Source organism: Haemaphysalis longicornis, unplaced genomic scaffold (genome assembly GCF_048455015.1).
Source record: "Haemaphysalis longicornis isolate Haplotype H1 unplaced genomic scaffold, Haemaphysalis longicornis Haplotype H1 scaffold_15, whole genome shotgun sequence".
NCBI classification, from domain to species: domain Eukaryota; kingdom Metazoa; phylum Arthropoda; class Arachnida; order Ixodida; family Ixodidae; genus Haemaphysalis; species Haemaphysalis longicornis.
This window is the reverse complement of record NW_027526257.1, coordinates 716566-732112: the sequence shown is the minus strand read 5'-3', so window position 1 is coordinate 732112 and position 15547 is coordinate 716566. Positions and strand designations below refer to the sequence as shown.

Genomic DNA, 15547 nt, shown 5'->3' with positions numbered 1-15547 from the left:
ATGGTGATGGGTGGGACGAAATTTCCGCTGTTGCGGCAATTTCGGTTTCGTATCCGATTCTAACGCGCATGCCATTTTTCGACCTATTTTTCCGGTAAAAAGTGCGCGTTAGAATTGGGTAAGTACGGTAACCTTATTTAATGTTACACCTCTAAATTGCTATTTACTTGCACCACAAGCTCAGTTCTTCGTTTGTAAGCCTATAGGGTCCCAATATTAAAGAAAACACACACAGAAAAGCTTTAAGCTTTTTGCTAGATATAAAAAAAAAAGGAATTCAGGGCTATTAGCAAGAAAGGTGAAAAACGTGTTCCTGTCCAAGGGACGGCAACACGTAGCACATACCTGTAAAGGCATATACTGGCGAGTGCTTAGCACTTGTATTTTTCGCCCTGTACAACTCCCTCTAACCAATATTAGTTGTCACCTATTCATCAGAATGCTTTCTTGGCGCTCTTTGCCCTAGTTGGCCTTGCGCCATTAACATTCAAGCATCATCGTCATCATTTGTACAACTCCTCCCAGCGCTCGCCCTGTGTTGCGTACACACAGAGGCATTTTTGCCAACACTTGCCAACGGTTAACTGGCGCGTTGATGGGACAAAATCTGGTGGGCTGTGTCCGTGGCAGTGAGAGAGGTCTCCTAAACCTCCCATTGGCCGCGGCACGTTTGATAGCTTGTCTGTCACATCAAAGGGACCGGGAAGACGATATACACATTTTGTTCACTACAAAAGACACACGTGCCACATGTACACGAAAGATGACATTAAGTGTAATTAGGTTGAGCCATGGAGACAAAATACAAGTTTGCATTATTCGAAAGATGTTGTGTTTTATAGTGTCCCCAGCGCTTGTCCGAATGCAAATGATGCTTTATTTACTGAGAAAGTAATTAATTTACCGGAAAAATGTGGCCGCACGGCTAACCAAAACTGCGGAGATATAATGAAACAATATCAGATGGGCGAACTTTCGGGTCTATCATGGAAAGGACAAATAAAATAGGTGACCATATGAACTCACGAATGGATGATTCACGTTTGTTTTGTTCACTGATCTGCGGTAAAGCCATCGATTTTAGTGGGTTGGCGAACTTTGGGGTTTTTTTAGTGAAGTTAATATTTCTCCTCTAAAGAGGGGTAGGCAAGGCTTCGGCGGTAGGTGTTCGCTCGGAACTTCACAATAGGTGTCTTCAGAGATTTTTTTTTTTTTCCTTTGGTGTTGGATGTTCACTTGACCAGTGAACTGTGCCCTAGAGCTAACCACTGCCTTTCCCCCCTGTGCGTCTTCCAGCTGGTGGACCCGGGTGTGAAGGCGTGGCAGCCAACCAAGGGCAAGAACAACGTCATCATGTTCGTCGGCCTGCAGGGAAGCGGCAAGACCACCACCTGCACAAAGGTGACACCATCCCCGCTCCTGCCTCCAATGAGGCGTCCTCTTTCAGGATTTGTGATAGTGTGAAAGCCTTAAAGGGACACTGAAGTGAATTTGTCAAGCTCCCGGTTTTGCTTGCACTGCGTAGACTGGCTCAAATGAACACACTTTTCATAGTTTATCCGGTTGATAAGTCGGTAATTATTTTATTACCATGCGCAGTCTGTGGCAGCCGCACCAACTAAAGCTGTGACGTCGCAAGGAGATGGCATCGTGATTGGATGATGTCCAAGATTAGCATTCAAACAAGTTTCGGTTTCGGTTCTGTAAAACAACATGCTTGACATTCAACGTTATCTGATGGGTATTTTCGATATCTCAATAATCGCCATACCGCGCTTCTGCCATGCTTTCGGCTGTAAAATGCCTACGATAGGCATCCCACGACGGCTTGGAATTGTAGCAATCACTAGCCGAGGCCCACGCAGTAGATGAACGACCTCCGCGTCACCGCAGACGCTGAAATGCCATGCGCTTTTCCCGCATATTCGGAGCTTGCCTCACTCATGTCTGTATCGTAAAAGGCGTGTTCGCACCAGGCCAAGGGTGTGCTGATTCTGGCCTGTGCCCACTGCCCGCAAGCAGTCCGTGCTTGGGGCAACAGCACACCAACGAGAACCGGCTAGCGCGTCAGTGTAAGTCTGCGCGCGTTCTGCGAACTCGCTTATGGAACTGTGAACGTCAGGTTAGAAAACATAAACCAAAAACTAACAAATCAACTGGCAAAAAAGAAAAACAAAACAAAAAAAAAAAAAAACGATGCGCCCTCGGGGATTCGAACTTGCGACTTGTAAAACGATAATATAGCGCCTTAGACCACTCGGACACAGGCCAGCTCTGCCGAGGCTGGATATATAAGGTATATAATATATAACCAGTTTACACTTATTTATTTTTAGAATTTGAAGTACCTTAGGCGACTATTTGTTGTATAGCGCCCGTGCAGTAAGCGTCCCCCAAACTTCCACAATATCTCACGTCTAGCAATTGCCTTTCTTGGATGGAAAAGCGTTCGCAGATGTGCGGTCGTGCTGCTGACCGCTGTGCTTGTTCACCCAGAACAAAAAAGTGCTTCCTGCTCCCTAGTTTTGTGCTGTACAATAAAAGTTTCAGTTGATTTATTTTCTTAGTACCAATATTGACTTCGTTGACTCTTCTCCCGCCTTCAAGTGGCCTTAGATTTTCCTACTAGCGTAAAGTCAGCGAAGCGTCACATGTGCCCTTGTGCAGTGCTTGTGTGAGGCGACCTTGACTCGACTTGGAGCTAGATACAGTGCACAAACTAACAAAGTAAAGAAAGGCACATTCTTTCATTCACAAACGTGTGGTGGCTTAGTTTCAATTGAGCGAGCGAATTGCAACGACCCGTCGGCGGCCGGCGGACTAAACGCTGGGCCGACCGACTCGATCGGAAGGTCGGCGAACTGTACAGTAGCGCAGCCAATTGCCAGCTCGTCTCCTCGTGACATCACACGAAAACGCCACAAAAAATGGGCAAGACTGCAGAGAGGAGGACAGCATTTTCGAATTGCTTTTTCTACTAAATAAATTCGCGTAAACGCGCTCAGAGTGGTCGACTACAATTTGTGCTAGTAACTCCGGACTACAATTTGCGCTAGTAATCCCGCAGTGTTTACAAATCACTTCAGTGTCCTTTTAATGCGTAGTAAGCACCACGAAGTCAGCTGGAGCTGAACACGAGTGGTCAAACGCCTCGTCAATCAGTCAGAAGTGTTTACAAAAGCTCTGCCACTGAGACCACGCTGCACCTGCCGGCGGATCGTGCAAACAGCCATGACGCGCCTGTGACGTTCCAGCCGACGGGGGCTTCTTCCTCTGGCCAGCCACGCAGCTGGAGAACCGGTCGAGCTCTGCTGCGCACGCTTCACCCCTTTGCTGCTCCGTGCACGCGTAGAGCTTGCGCACAGGCTTGCTGCCAAGCTGCTTACCGTCCGGTTGCTTGCTGGACGACTGCAACGTTACTTCAATGGCCGCGCTCTTCTCGATTTTGGTTTCAAAATCGCCGATTTTTGCTGGCCGCTTGCGGCGTCCACGCGCATATTTCAGCTGTTGTATTCTGCACGTTGCTTTCTTTTTAAGCAGACTGTACGGAAATTGTGTTTTCAAGAGGTCGAAATTTTGAGTGCAGTTGGCTTTGAAGTGTCTCATCAGACTTCCAAAGTGACTGTAGCTGTCGTCGCAAGCATTAACACGAACTAACACTAGGGAGTGGCAGTGAAGGTGTCCGATAATTGCTAGGCCTTCACCTCAAGGCGTGTAGGCAGTCTGAAGTGCTCGTGGAAATTTTTTAGTTTAGCTCTTGCTTTTGCAGTGTATAGTGTGTCCATGCCCTAAGTGTTGGTGTCAAGGGAAAAGTTCAGTGGAGAGAATTGCTCACCGAAGCTGCTACCACACCAGTGCAGCCATTAGTAATGATATTGAGAAAGGCAAAACATATGGCATGCAATTGCTCCTGGGTGGTGTTCTCACGAGACATCGGACAGGCATGTCCGGTCGACGTCTTTAATTTTGACGAACATTTTTTTATATGGCTCCTTATGCGCAGGGGAAAACACGTGTGAAGTTCTTTTGTGGAAAAAAATTTTTCCCCATACTCCCATGGTATCAAGCTGGCCTGGCACCCCCTCAAGCTCTTCCCATCTTTCACTGTCTCCCCGAAGAAATAGAAATAACAATAGTTTGGACCCCTGGCCACTCTGGTCTTGCTGGGAATGAAGCGGCCCATGCCGCAGCCCGCGCTCTCCACAACCGGGCACTCCCCTCTGCAAGGCTAGATACCACAGGACGTCCACATTCTGCAAGCACCACCTTAACACCGCTGGACTCTACCTATAGCTCCATCCTTTCCCACTACACAAACAACAGAAGAAGGTATCCTCCTCCCCACCCATCCCTTACCCCACATGAAGCCTATGTCTATCGCCGCCTTCAGACGGAAACTTTCTATAATCACACGATTCTCTCGCACATATCCCCATCCCTATTCCCCCATAACTGCCAAGCGTGTGACCTTCCTCTTACCACCTTCCACCTAGTCTTCTCCTGCCCGCAGCACCCAACCCCCCTTCACTCCCCCACCCTTGAGCAGTGGGAGTCCGCTCTGACCAGCTCGTCACCGGAGCAGCAGCTCGCCCTGGTGAAACGAGCTCTGGAATCGGCGCGGGCTCGCGGCCTCCTGGACATGGGAGGCTGACCACTTCCCCTTCCCTCTCCCCTAAAGCTCAAATAAACGTTTTTACCACCACCACCTTTCTCAAAAAAATTTCCAAAGCCAACTCGGGTCGCTGGCGCGTTGAGCGGCTCGCGGAAAATTGGAAACTTTTACCCCTGTGAAACAAAAACGTCTGCAGCTATCGCCCTAGTTCATTTTATGTGAAGACTTTGCATACTTTCAAATGAATGAACGTATCAGTCTTTGGCTTGCAGAGCGAATTCCTTTTATTAAAAATTCCCAAGTTGAGAAAAATTTTGAAAATTGCCCAAATGTGGTGCCTTTTTTTTCTTGGAATCTAAACAACTTAGGTAGTTGCAATTTTTTAGGGTTATCCTTCTTTCCTTGTTAATCTTCGAGCCAATTTTAGTTTATGTGGTCAAGACGTTTCACTATGGAAAAAGCCCTGCACTGCATCAAGGTAACAACACATTTTGGTATATTTTGAAAGGCAAGTAAAAAAAGCGGTCGTCTTCGATTTTTTTCAAACTTTAACAAACTAAAGCCAAGGTTGCTCTCTATCACCTACATCAAAAACATGTCGCACTATTTTTGTTGTTTTGTAGCTATAAAGCGGAAAATATGGCCTTGTTAGCAGTATTGCAGTGATGTACCCAAGGGGTTTGGTGCGAACATTCGTTCAGAATAGCTACTATGTGCAACAGGTAGAGTCAGAAAGGAAATGCACTGTTGCAACTACGGCATTGCGTCCCGGATTTCTCATTTTGCTTGTCATTGCTGGCGGTAGAAGTTTCAGCTTTGATTGTGAATCGACCCCGCAACATCATATTTTCAAATTTGGAGAAATGGGTCGACCTACACTCGTGTATATATGGTCTTTACCTTCAACGCCTTTCTAAATGCCCCAAGAAATATTTTTGCAACAACAAGGACTTCGTAACTCTTTCGTTACGGTGAGAAAAAATGACTAATTTTGGGTGCTTTCACAAAAAAATTGCTTTGTCTCGAGCAACTGGACACATTTAGCATTGTCATACATGAAATTGTAGCTTGGTACTTTGCCCTTTCAGGTGCATAGCAGCAGTATTGTGAGAATTACAATTATTCAGAGTTTGGTTGTGAAATAAACAAAAGAAAAGTACACAGAAAGTATAAACATGACAGAAATATGTGACTGTACTCAGCCAGAAAATTATTTTAGGAAATCTGGAATGTACAAATTGTTCCTATGTTCCTTAGCTATCATTCCATATATATACCAGTCCTATACATCGTGTTCTGTATTTTGGAATGCCCTTCAATCTAGCAGCCTTGAAGGCCACTCAGTGAAGCAGTGGCGTGCTGGCCAAAAGCAAAGGTGGACATTGCAAGGGGAGCAAAAGACATTGGTTCTGCTTTGCGCCTTCGTTTTCCATAGAACATCTTGCAGTTTCTTCTCTTCTCCATCCTTTTCGGCTGGTGTTGTACAGGATTCAGGAGCGAAAAACAGGTGTCTCCTTGCGACACTTGCTCTCAAATGTCCTCCTCCTTGTTTTTCGTCATCATCACCATAATCATCATCAGCCTTTCTATGCCCACTATAGGTCAAAGGCCTCTCTCATTGATGATGATGATGATGACGACGATGATGATCCCACATCATTGCTGCAGTCATCACTGCTGCTGGTGTTAGAAAATGCAGCAGCAGCAGCTGCCGAAGTGCCAGTGATAATAGACAGCCTTTGGGGAGCGTGGCGGCGTGAAGTGGACACCAGTTCCGCCAGTTACCTTGGGTTCAAATTTCGCTCACAACACGGCCTCCGCTCTCAAGAAGTAAACAAACGAAACTGAAATTGCAAAAGGAATTGCCAATAAGTATGCCAGATGGCGGTAGTAGTCTGCAAGGCGCCGTTTTGAGTTCTCGCAGGAGGTTTGAAGTCATCGGAACTCCGTGTCTGATGGCCTATGGCACCGTAACGAAAGAGTTAACTAAAGCTACAGAGCCGCAAGGCCGTGTCTTTCTCCTGTTACGAAGTGTGGCCTGTTCTTGAAACCGTTTCTCTCCCCCCCCTTCTTTGTGCAGCTGGCCTACCACTACCTGAAGAAGGGCTGGAAGACATGCCTGGTGTGTGCGGACACCTTCCGGGCGGGCGCCTTTGACCAGCTCAAGCAGAACGCCACCAAGGCACGCATTCCTTTTTACGGAAGGTGAGCAGCGAAGTTACCGGTATTTACACGATTGCAGGTTGATCCTTTTTTTTTTTTTCAAGTTTGACAATCCAACGTTGGGGCGTCGACTTAGAATCGAAATCTAACTTTGTGCCGCCGCTTGTAACGGCACGAGAAACAAGAAATCAGGGGTGCTACAAGCTGGGGAAAGTGTAACACCCTCATTTCTATGGTTACGGTCTAAGCGTAGCATTTACCATTGCATACATTCTCGCACCAATGCCGACTTTGAAAGTTGTTAGTTCCCGATCTGTGCCCTTTGTCCACTGTACCTGGAGCGGCTAACCTTCCACCAATGTGTTTGGAAGTGTGCTGAACAACGTGATATGATTGTGCCTACGTCAGCGCCGTGCAATGATTCAAGGGATTCTGTAATACTCATTTTGTTTATTAGAGACGAACAAAACGCTTCTTGAATCCTACCAACCTACTCTCGAATTCAAAGAAATCGCGCGCGGCCGCTTCCGTGAGCCGCCATGTTGTTTGGTTTGATATCGCGCGGCAGTAGCCGCTGCCGGTAGCTTCGATGGTTGCCATCTCGCAGCGAATGTGTTCTCATGATTGGGAATAACGTTTCCCGCTCAACCCACAGCGCATGGTTATTCCACGTGCTTATACAAAAGCGTTTCTTTTTCAACATCTACTGCGCACACCACAAGCGTATGGTTCTTGTGGGAGCATCGATCATTGATGGAAAAGCCGCCGTAGGGGGGGTACCAGTGGTTGACCGAAGAGCTTCTCTTTGCAATACGATTTTCTAGGCGGCCGCGTTGCTGCGTGCTTGTGTCACATCTGTGTTGTGCTGAATCATCCCATCTCTCATGAGTCCTGTGGGCCTGAAGAACTCTCTCGGCGCTCATTCACAGCAACGTTCAAACAATTGCTTTCTGCACTCTTTTTTTTTTTTTTTTTTTTTTGAGAGAGAGAGAGAGAGAGAGAGAGAGAGAGAGAGAGAGAGAGAGAGAGAGAGAGAGAGAGAGAGAGAGAGAGAGAGAGAGAGAGATGAACTTTTGTGGGGGTCGACCTACCGTATTTACACGATTGTAGGTCGACCCTTTTTTTCAAATTTGACAATCCAATGTTGGGGGGTCGACTTAGAATCGAAGTCGAACCGTCTGCCGCTAGTAACGGCAAGAGAAACGAGAAATCGGGAGTGCTCCGAGGTGGGGACAGCTTTGCACCCTCGTTCCCGTGGTTATGGTCTACAGTGGGAACCGCATGGGGCGTTTTCTGCTCGCGGAAATGTGCCGCGCTGACGCTGCTGCGAATTCCACCCGCATGCTGCGCGCTACGCGATCGGAGGTGGCAACATGGCGGCGTCACCAGCCGCAAACAGGTGCGCGTAGCTCCAGCGACCGCTTTTAACCGCTCTTTAAGATATCACTGAAGGCACAAACGAAGACGTTTGTGCAGGAAAGGAGCTGATAATGTGGTCCGAAACGACACTATAAAGCATTATCCGCACCGCTAGGGACAGCACCAATCAAATATCCGCCACCGTGGTAAGCCTAAACATTGGCGGCACCAGCCGGCTGGGGCAAGTCGTCAGGCTGCTCCCACTGCCGCGCTCGTCACGCGTCATACCGAGGTAGAATGGTAGAACTTCAAAGCAGCAGAAGCTGCCACGCGCGCGGAATCGTCGACACCGGCGTGAAAAAGTTGCCCGCGCAACGCCGACGCGATGGTGAGAGATTAGTAAATCGCGCGCGGCCGCTTCCGTCAGCCGCCATGTTGTTTGTTTTGGTATTGCGCGGCTGTGGCCGCTGCCGGTTGCTTCGATGGTTGTCATCTCACAGCGGGTGTGCTCTTCCCGCTCAACCCACAGCGCATGGTTATTCCGGGTGCTTTTACAAAAGCTTTTCTTTTTTTAACATCTACCGCGCATACCGCAAGCGCACGGCTCTTGTGGGAGCATCGATCATTGATGGTAGGGTAGAGACGCCGTGTGGGTTGACGATAGAGCTTCTCTTTGTGATACGATTTTCTAGGTGGCACTCGCATTTTCTTTTTTTTTTTTTGAGAGATGCAATTTTGTGGGGGTCGACCTACATTCGAGTCAACTTACAATCGTGTAAATACGGTACGGTAATTTTTTTCCCCCCATCTTTAAACGTTCAAACGCAGTTAGCGCTTTTGCCAAAGAGAAAAGTTACCTAGTTTGTAAAGCAAACACAGGTATTCACAAAAGACGGCATATCTTTCTTAGACTGGACGAAACAGCTTGAAAATTGAAGTTAGTTCTATGGCATATTTAGCGTTTTGAAAAGTTGTCTGATTATGTATGGCTTACTGGCTGTTTGTATTCTGCATATAAAATGAGCTCACACTTTGAAGTAATATTTTAAGTGACTACTGTGAATCCATCAAGAAGCTTGAAGTAGTAAGCTTGGTCACTCTTCGCCATTTGCACTTGGTAAAGAGTGGTCGATTGCTTGAAGCATGCCTGTTCCCTTTGTAGTTTGTGCACGGCCATAAAGTTTTCTGTCGCTATAAATCATTTAATTTATTTTTACGACTCACCTGAAAGTCTCCCTAAATTGGTGCTCAGGTATCTTGTAAATTTCGAAAGTTTTTAAAATACCTTTACAGGAGCTGATGGCCAAAGTAAGTTCGGGGGGAATTGTGTGCAGGGGAGTTGATGAATTTTTGTGGTCTTAGTACGCGTTGATGAAACGCGTGAAACAGTGGCACATAGTTGCTCACACTTAAAAACGCATCTGCCTAAAAAAAATGCGCGAATTTTCGAATTTTTCTGGTTATTCTCGGTGAAAGGGGACAGGTAACTCGCCATACCTTTTTCCAAACACACTGACGCCAATGTAAAGGCCAATACATGATTACAATAGATTAGGCAATTAAAAAGTGTAAATAAAAGTGGAAGCATGGAGGTTGAATTGCACAAAACATTTTAATCAAAGAACAGATTGGTTTGTTGTTGCAGTAGAACACATAAAGGTTGAGCTGGCATCGTTTTTTGAGTTTGGACAGCAAGGTAGCCTGCATTGTTGTTGCAGGGTTCGCACAGGTCCTTGAAAACCTTGAAAACCCTTGAATTTAGAAGTGTCAATTTCAAGGCCTGGAAAGTCCTGGAATTTTTAAAGGGTCCTTGAAAACCCTTGATTTTTCCGGAGAGAATCAATGGCCCTGTCTTTTCACAAGAATTTAAAGTGTTTGTCGTGGATTTTAGGTGCTAACAAATGTAAAGAAACATTGTAACAATCAAGTTTCAGTGTACTGCGTGAAATTACAAGTTTGGTGGGAGCAGACACTTGTCAATCCAATCCATGTCACGATACAATCCAGTGAAAGCCAGCTTCTGTTCTCTATCTTGCATCTTCCATATAGTCTGTGGATGCATGCTCCTTGCGTGTTTCCTGTGCCTCATACGCTCCATCTGCGTTTGCTTTTTCGTGCAAATGGTGGACGTGTACATTGTTCATCCTGCCTTGCAGCAACACTTGCGGATTTAATTTTAGCTGATACTCTTGCTGATAAAGGAGGAGATGCAGGCAACATTAACTAAGTTTTAAAATCAAGCAGCCTCAGCAAACACAAAGGAAAAAGAAAAACCTCTAAATACCAGCCACAAAATAAAAAATAAAGCTGGGGAAGCATTTACGAACCCGTTAGCAACTATCTAAATGTGCACTAATGTGCTTAGGTATTGTGCAATAAGAAACTTTTGCATTGTGTTGGAAAAGTTATAAATAATCCCATAGGGGACCTTGAAAATGTGTTTTGTGGTCCTTGAAAGTACTTCAAAACCCTTGAATTTTTGCTTTTCAAGCCTGTACGAACCCTGTGTTGACTGGGATGCTTTCTTCACAGAGTAGTTTTATTGGCCGACGACTTAAGGATCGGTATGTGGTTGAATTTGGCAGATTATCTGCTAAAGCAACAATGTGGCCATCTAATTGGGAAATTGGATTGGATTGGATTGGAAATTGTATGTGTGAAGTTAATTCTGCCCCCCTTGTATGTGTGCATGTGCAGCTACACGGAGGTGGACCCCGTGGTGATAGCCCAGGAGGGCGTGGACAAGTTCAAGGGCGAGGGCTTTGAGATCATCGTGGTGGACACCAGTGGTCGCCACAAGCAGGAGGACTCGCTCTTTGAGGAGATGTTGCAAGTCTCCAATGCCACCGTGAGTAGTGCCTCTTCTATCGCTTGATTGATTTTGAGTGCAGAGCACTTTAGGGGCTCGCCTTGTTGCGTAGTTCGCTTGGTGGACCCTAGTAGAGTCAGACGGCGCTCCATCGTCGTCGCAGCGTAACCCAGAGGCTTCGAAAGCCAAGCGGTTCGTGTGGTCATAAGCGTTCAAAACTCTTGAACTGCTGGCGGTTGTCATACATCTCCCTGTTGTTTAGCGCAAAGAAAACTGCAGGTACATTTGAGGCAAAGTATATGTAACTAACCGGCAGCGGCCGGTTTCATTTAGTTCAGAATGCTCGTTAGGGTGGTTTTTACGATAGTTAATGCAAAATGTGGCAGTGCAACACCAGCACGTGCGGGAGGAAAAGCAAGCACAAAGAGAACAGGACTCCCGCTGGTGCAGTTTCAGGCAGGGGGCGTGCGAGCACTGCGAAGGTGGGAAATTTGAATTGTTATGGGTGGTAGCAGTGAGTGGATGACGGTGCTACAGCCCATTGTGCCGAATCACTGCTCTGCTCTTCCGACAGCTTTCACATTGAATGGAACTGCTTTAATTTTTTTTCCCTGGGGTTATGTGGATGTGGGTGTGGCTGTACCTTCATAGTGGGGGTGGGGGGAGGGGGTGGGGTGCTATTATAACAAAGGACTGCCTGTTGCTCAGTTGAAAGAAAAAAGAACAAAAAAACCCACTAGTGCCATTCCACTCTGTGAACGCAGATGACCAGTGACGCTGTTTGTAGGTTAGGGGTTGGCCACAAACTCCTGCTAAAACGGCACCTTCGCACTGGGGAGGCATTAAAGGAGCCATGAAGAGAAAACACAGGTTTGGTTCATTCAAAAGATTGTCTCATTAGAATCATACTGACACCACTTTTAACGTAAACTTCGCTCAAATAAGCTACATAATTAGGAAAAACGGGAATGGTCATGCGACCCACCAGCTCATTTCCCGCAACAGAACCTATGATGTCACATGAGCTAAGCTCTAAGCTCTGCGAGAAGCAGACGCAAATTAGGTAGAGCTTACAAACTAGACGAACGAGCGATTTGCGCTTAAATTTAGGGCACATTCTTTACAAAGCAATAAGAATGATGGAACAAACAGTGGAAGTTACGAAAGCACATGTAAACATAGAAGTACTGATGCGTTCTGCTGTTCCTACTGCGCACAGCATGCTTGGTTTAGCTGCACAGCACTACGGGGCTTGGGGTTGTCTCAGACGACACTGGCCGATTGACGCAAGCAACGGTGTCTTACGTGACCCCATTTGTCGAGCGAGCACTGTTTCAGGGAACGAATATTTTCTCCCAGAACAAAAACAAGCCAGGTTTAAATGCGGGAAAAAACAAACCAAACGCTTGCCACGGTATGGTGGCGCCATCTAGGTTACGGAACGTAAAGAAACGCGGGAACAAACCAACACCGCTGTACAGGGTGGAGACAACCTTTGAACGGTCTCGTGCCGCCGCAATTGGGCCAATGGGCTCAACGCGTTATTCTTTTCGTTTCCCACGAGACCTAGCAACGCGAAACAGACAATATGATTCAAACTTCTTCTGTAAACCGCGTTGCGGCGATGATTTTAGCGCGGTTTTGACACAATGACTTGCTTCGGCGGCGAGTGAGCAACCGAAAATGGCGGCGCCAGCGTATACGTGTCTCTACCCTGTACGGCGGATGCGTGAATGAAGGTACTCTAGGCTGCAGAGCGGTCGGTTCCTGTGATGTCATTTGCGACCACGAAAACGCACGATTGAGCGGGAAAATAAAATTTTAACCTAAATTGTTTAATTTCTCAGTGAATAAAGCACCGTTTGTATCCGGACAAGCGCTGGGGGCACTATAAAACATGAAATCTTTCGAATAAAACCAACTTACATTTTCTCTTCATGACTCCTTTAAGCAGGATTGTAGCTATACTGATTCAGGTTTCCAACGGCATCTTGCTTACACTTGGTGTCCACGGCCTGATCGCCATCCTCGGTTTCCTCCCACTGTGTTCGCTTTCGTTGTCGCCTGTTTTTTCTGCTTCCCTCCTCAACTCACAACGTGGGAAAGCCCGCTTACAAAGAGCAACCTTACACTCATCTTCTTGAGGTCGGGCCAACCTCTGAACACGATCGCTTTGCTGGCTGGAAAGGCATTTTTCTAAGGCAGCGTACGCCATCTTATATGAAAATATTAAACGCTAGAGGCAAATTGGGGGCTGAAGAAAAAGGGTGGATCAAACTGAAGAGTAAGGGAGCAACTTTTCTCGGTCCATGCCTATAACATCCTTGTTGTTAAGGATTTAAAGACTGGTACGAAAACAGAGAAGACTTTCACTGCCAGAAACAGGGTCGATGGCACTGTCCAACTTGCCCGGCATTTGCTCCACCAGTCATCAAGTTGACGCCCTGACCGTGTCCTCCCTGGGTGATGGCATTACTTGCGCTGCAGCTTTTGTCGTCACCTCCCCTCCTGATGTCACCCTGTTGGCCGTGACGGTGTGGCCGTTGTCGGCACAAGCCACATTTTGTGTGTGCCGCACGCTCTGAAACTGAGCCCTTCCGTTGTTGTCGCATGGGGAGCTAATTGACATCTCTCCACGTGCCACATCTTCGGTCTGCTGTGGAGCGCTGACCTTCTTCCTCCATATGCCGGTTGCATAGAGGCCCCCAGCCTAGTTTCAGCGAAAGGTTGCTGTCTTACGAGTTTCCGTAACACACAGCATTTCTGATTCACAGCTTTCCCCTGCAGTACAACTGCATTGGGGCCTTCTTTCCTGCCTTTTCACACCAATTTTCTGCCTCCTGGTGGTTCACTAAGCCCCTCGGGGCATCGTATGGCATCATATGGCTGCCTACAAAACACGGGGTTGTAAGCCCGTAGACAGACCGCAGTTTTCGTGCCAGCTTGGACCACCGTCTGTGTGGCTTGGTGCTCCGTGACCCATCAGACGTCATCTTCGGGCAAGCTTAAGGCGCATTTCTCGCCGAGCTTGGCAATGGCCTCTGTGGCTTCAAAGAAAGGTGGTCCAAGCTTTCCCTGGATGCCTTCTGTCGTGCCATAGGGAGGCCTGGCACCATCACTCTCTACCACAAGAGTTCCTTCAGTACATCAAACCAGTTGAAGGGCCACAGTGACTTTCAAAAGCAGCACAAGGGAAATGGACAACAGAGGAATGAAACAGCGGCACAGCGCTTTTGAAATGTCGAACTTCTACCGATAAGCCCTGCTTCCCGTCCTTCTACGCCTGGCCTGGTCATCATTTCTTGGCCCTCTGGTGCTTGCAGCCGCAGCTTTTCCTCTTGACCCTCCACGTAGCCCAGGATCGCCATCAGGGTGACATCCAGTTACTTAATCCTTTCTTCCACCCATATTTCACCCCCTTACAGTTTCCAGATACCCTCGTAGGGACTGTCTTCCCATGGCAGAGGCAGACTTTTCCGTTGATTGATTTGAAGGCCAAGGTGTGTGAAGGCCCTTGGCAAAAGAACTGCCTAACACCTGGTGTCGCCTGCATGTATCACGCTTGCATTTCATCTCCACTCTCCTTCTTCGATGCGTTGGAGGGACACGTCAAAGCCCACGCCAGGGCTTGCTGCATGCCTGTAATGCAGTGTGCAGGGCGTTCACGACACCCTCCATTTTTTCCCAATTCTCGAGGCAACTTCAAAAGACCGGCATGGTCGCCCTGTACAGTCCCCGAGTTTTGCAGATAGGGGCTGGCTGGCATCTATGCAGCATAGGTTTTCTTACTGATGTCCACTCGAGCGAAATCACTCGCTACAGTCATGTGCTGAAGTGGGCGCTGCCATAGCAACTCCAAGCATGCCTTTCCCACTTCGCTTGGCCAGCCGCGCGGCTTCTTTTTGCTGTTGAAACCAAGGTCAACGAAAACGGGTAGCATTTATTTTTCCTTGCTCGTCTCACACCAAGGGTCTAAACGATCTGTTACGTAGAAATCCATTGACGCTCCATTTTAGATGCGACTACATCTCATTCACTCGCCTTGTCCCTCCATACGGCGTTGTTGTTGTCCGTCCACACCCCTCCCCCATTCTCCTCGCCGCGCGAGCTGCGCTCTCCGCCGCTCACCCCCTGTCCTCTCCGATAGCGAACACTCTCTCACGAGGGGCGTTGGATTGGATTCGATTAGGTTAACTTGGCTTGGCTTGGATTGGATTGGATTAAAGTGGATTGTGTTGCGTCATAGCCGCGGCAGGGGGTTCACGGCACGTTTCACGCGATGGGAGAATCAACCTAACGGAAACAACAACGGAACCCCCTATGCGTCGCATCTACACAGGGGTTCCCGCGAGGGGAGGTGGGAGAAATTTTTTTCTGATAATTAAGCGGGTTTGAATAATCATTGAAAAATTTTTTTTGTAGCCACAGGCAACTTTTTAGCCTGTTGGCAAGCCGTACCAAGTAACAATGGAACGTCTCTCTGTGGGGCATGAATGGTGGCCCGCCTCCTGAAGTGCAGCTCACCTACGCACTTCAAGGGGCCAGCCATGCAATACGAGTATGTTTTATTCGAAAGATTTTGTGTTTTATGGTGCCCCCAGCGC

The 15547-nt window shown here is 47.5% G+C and overlaps 1 protein-coding gene across 1 annotated transcript in view; it reads left to right on the top strand.

Moving 5' to 3' along the window:
* Positions 1-15547, top strand: part of LOC144165776 (signal recognition particle subunit SRP54) — a 60470-nt gene that overhangs the window by 7985 nt on the left and 36938 nt on the right. The window contains exons 4-6 of the mRNA XM_077695546.1: positions 1297-1401; positions 6693-6817; positions 10832-10982. Of these exons, the coding sequence (XP_077551672.1) occupies positions 1297-1401; positions 6693-6817; positions 10832-10982 (381 nt within the window). The remainder of the gene's footprint in view (positions 1-1296; positions 1402-6692; positions 6818-10831; positions 10983-15547) is intronic.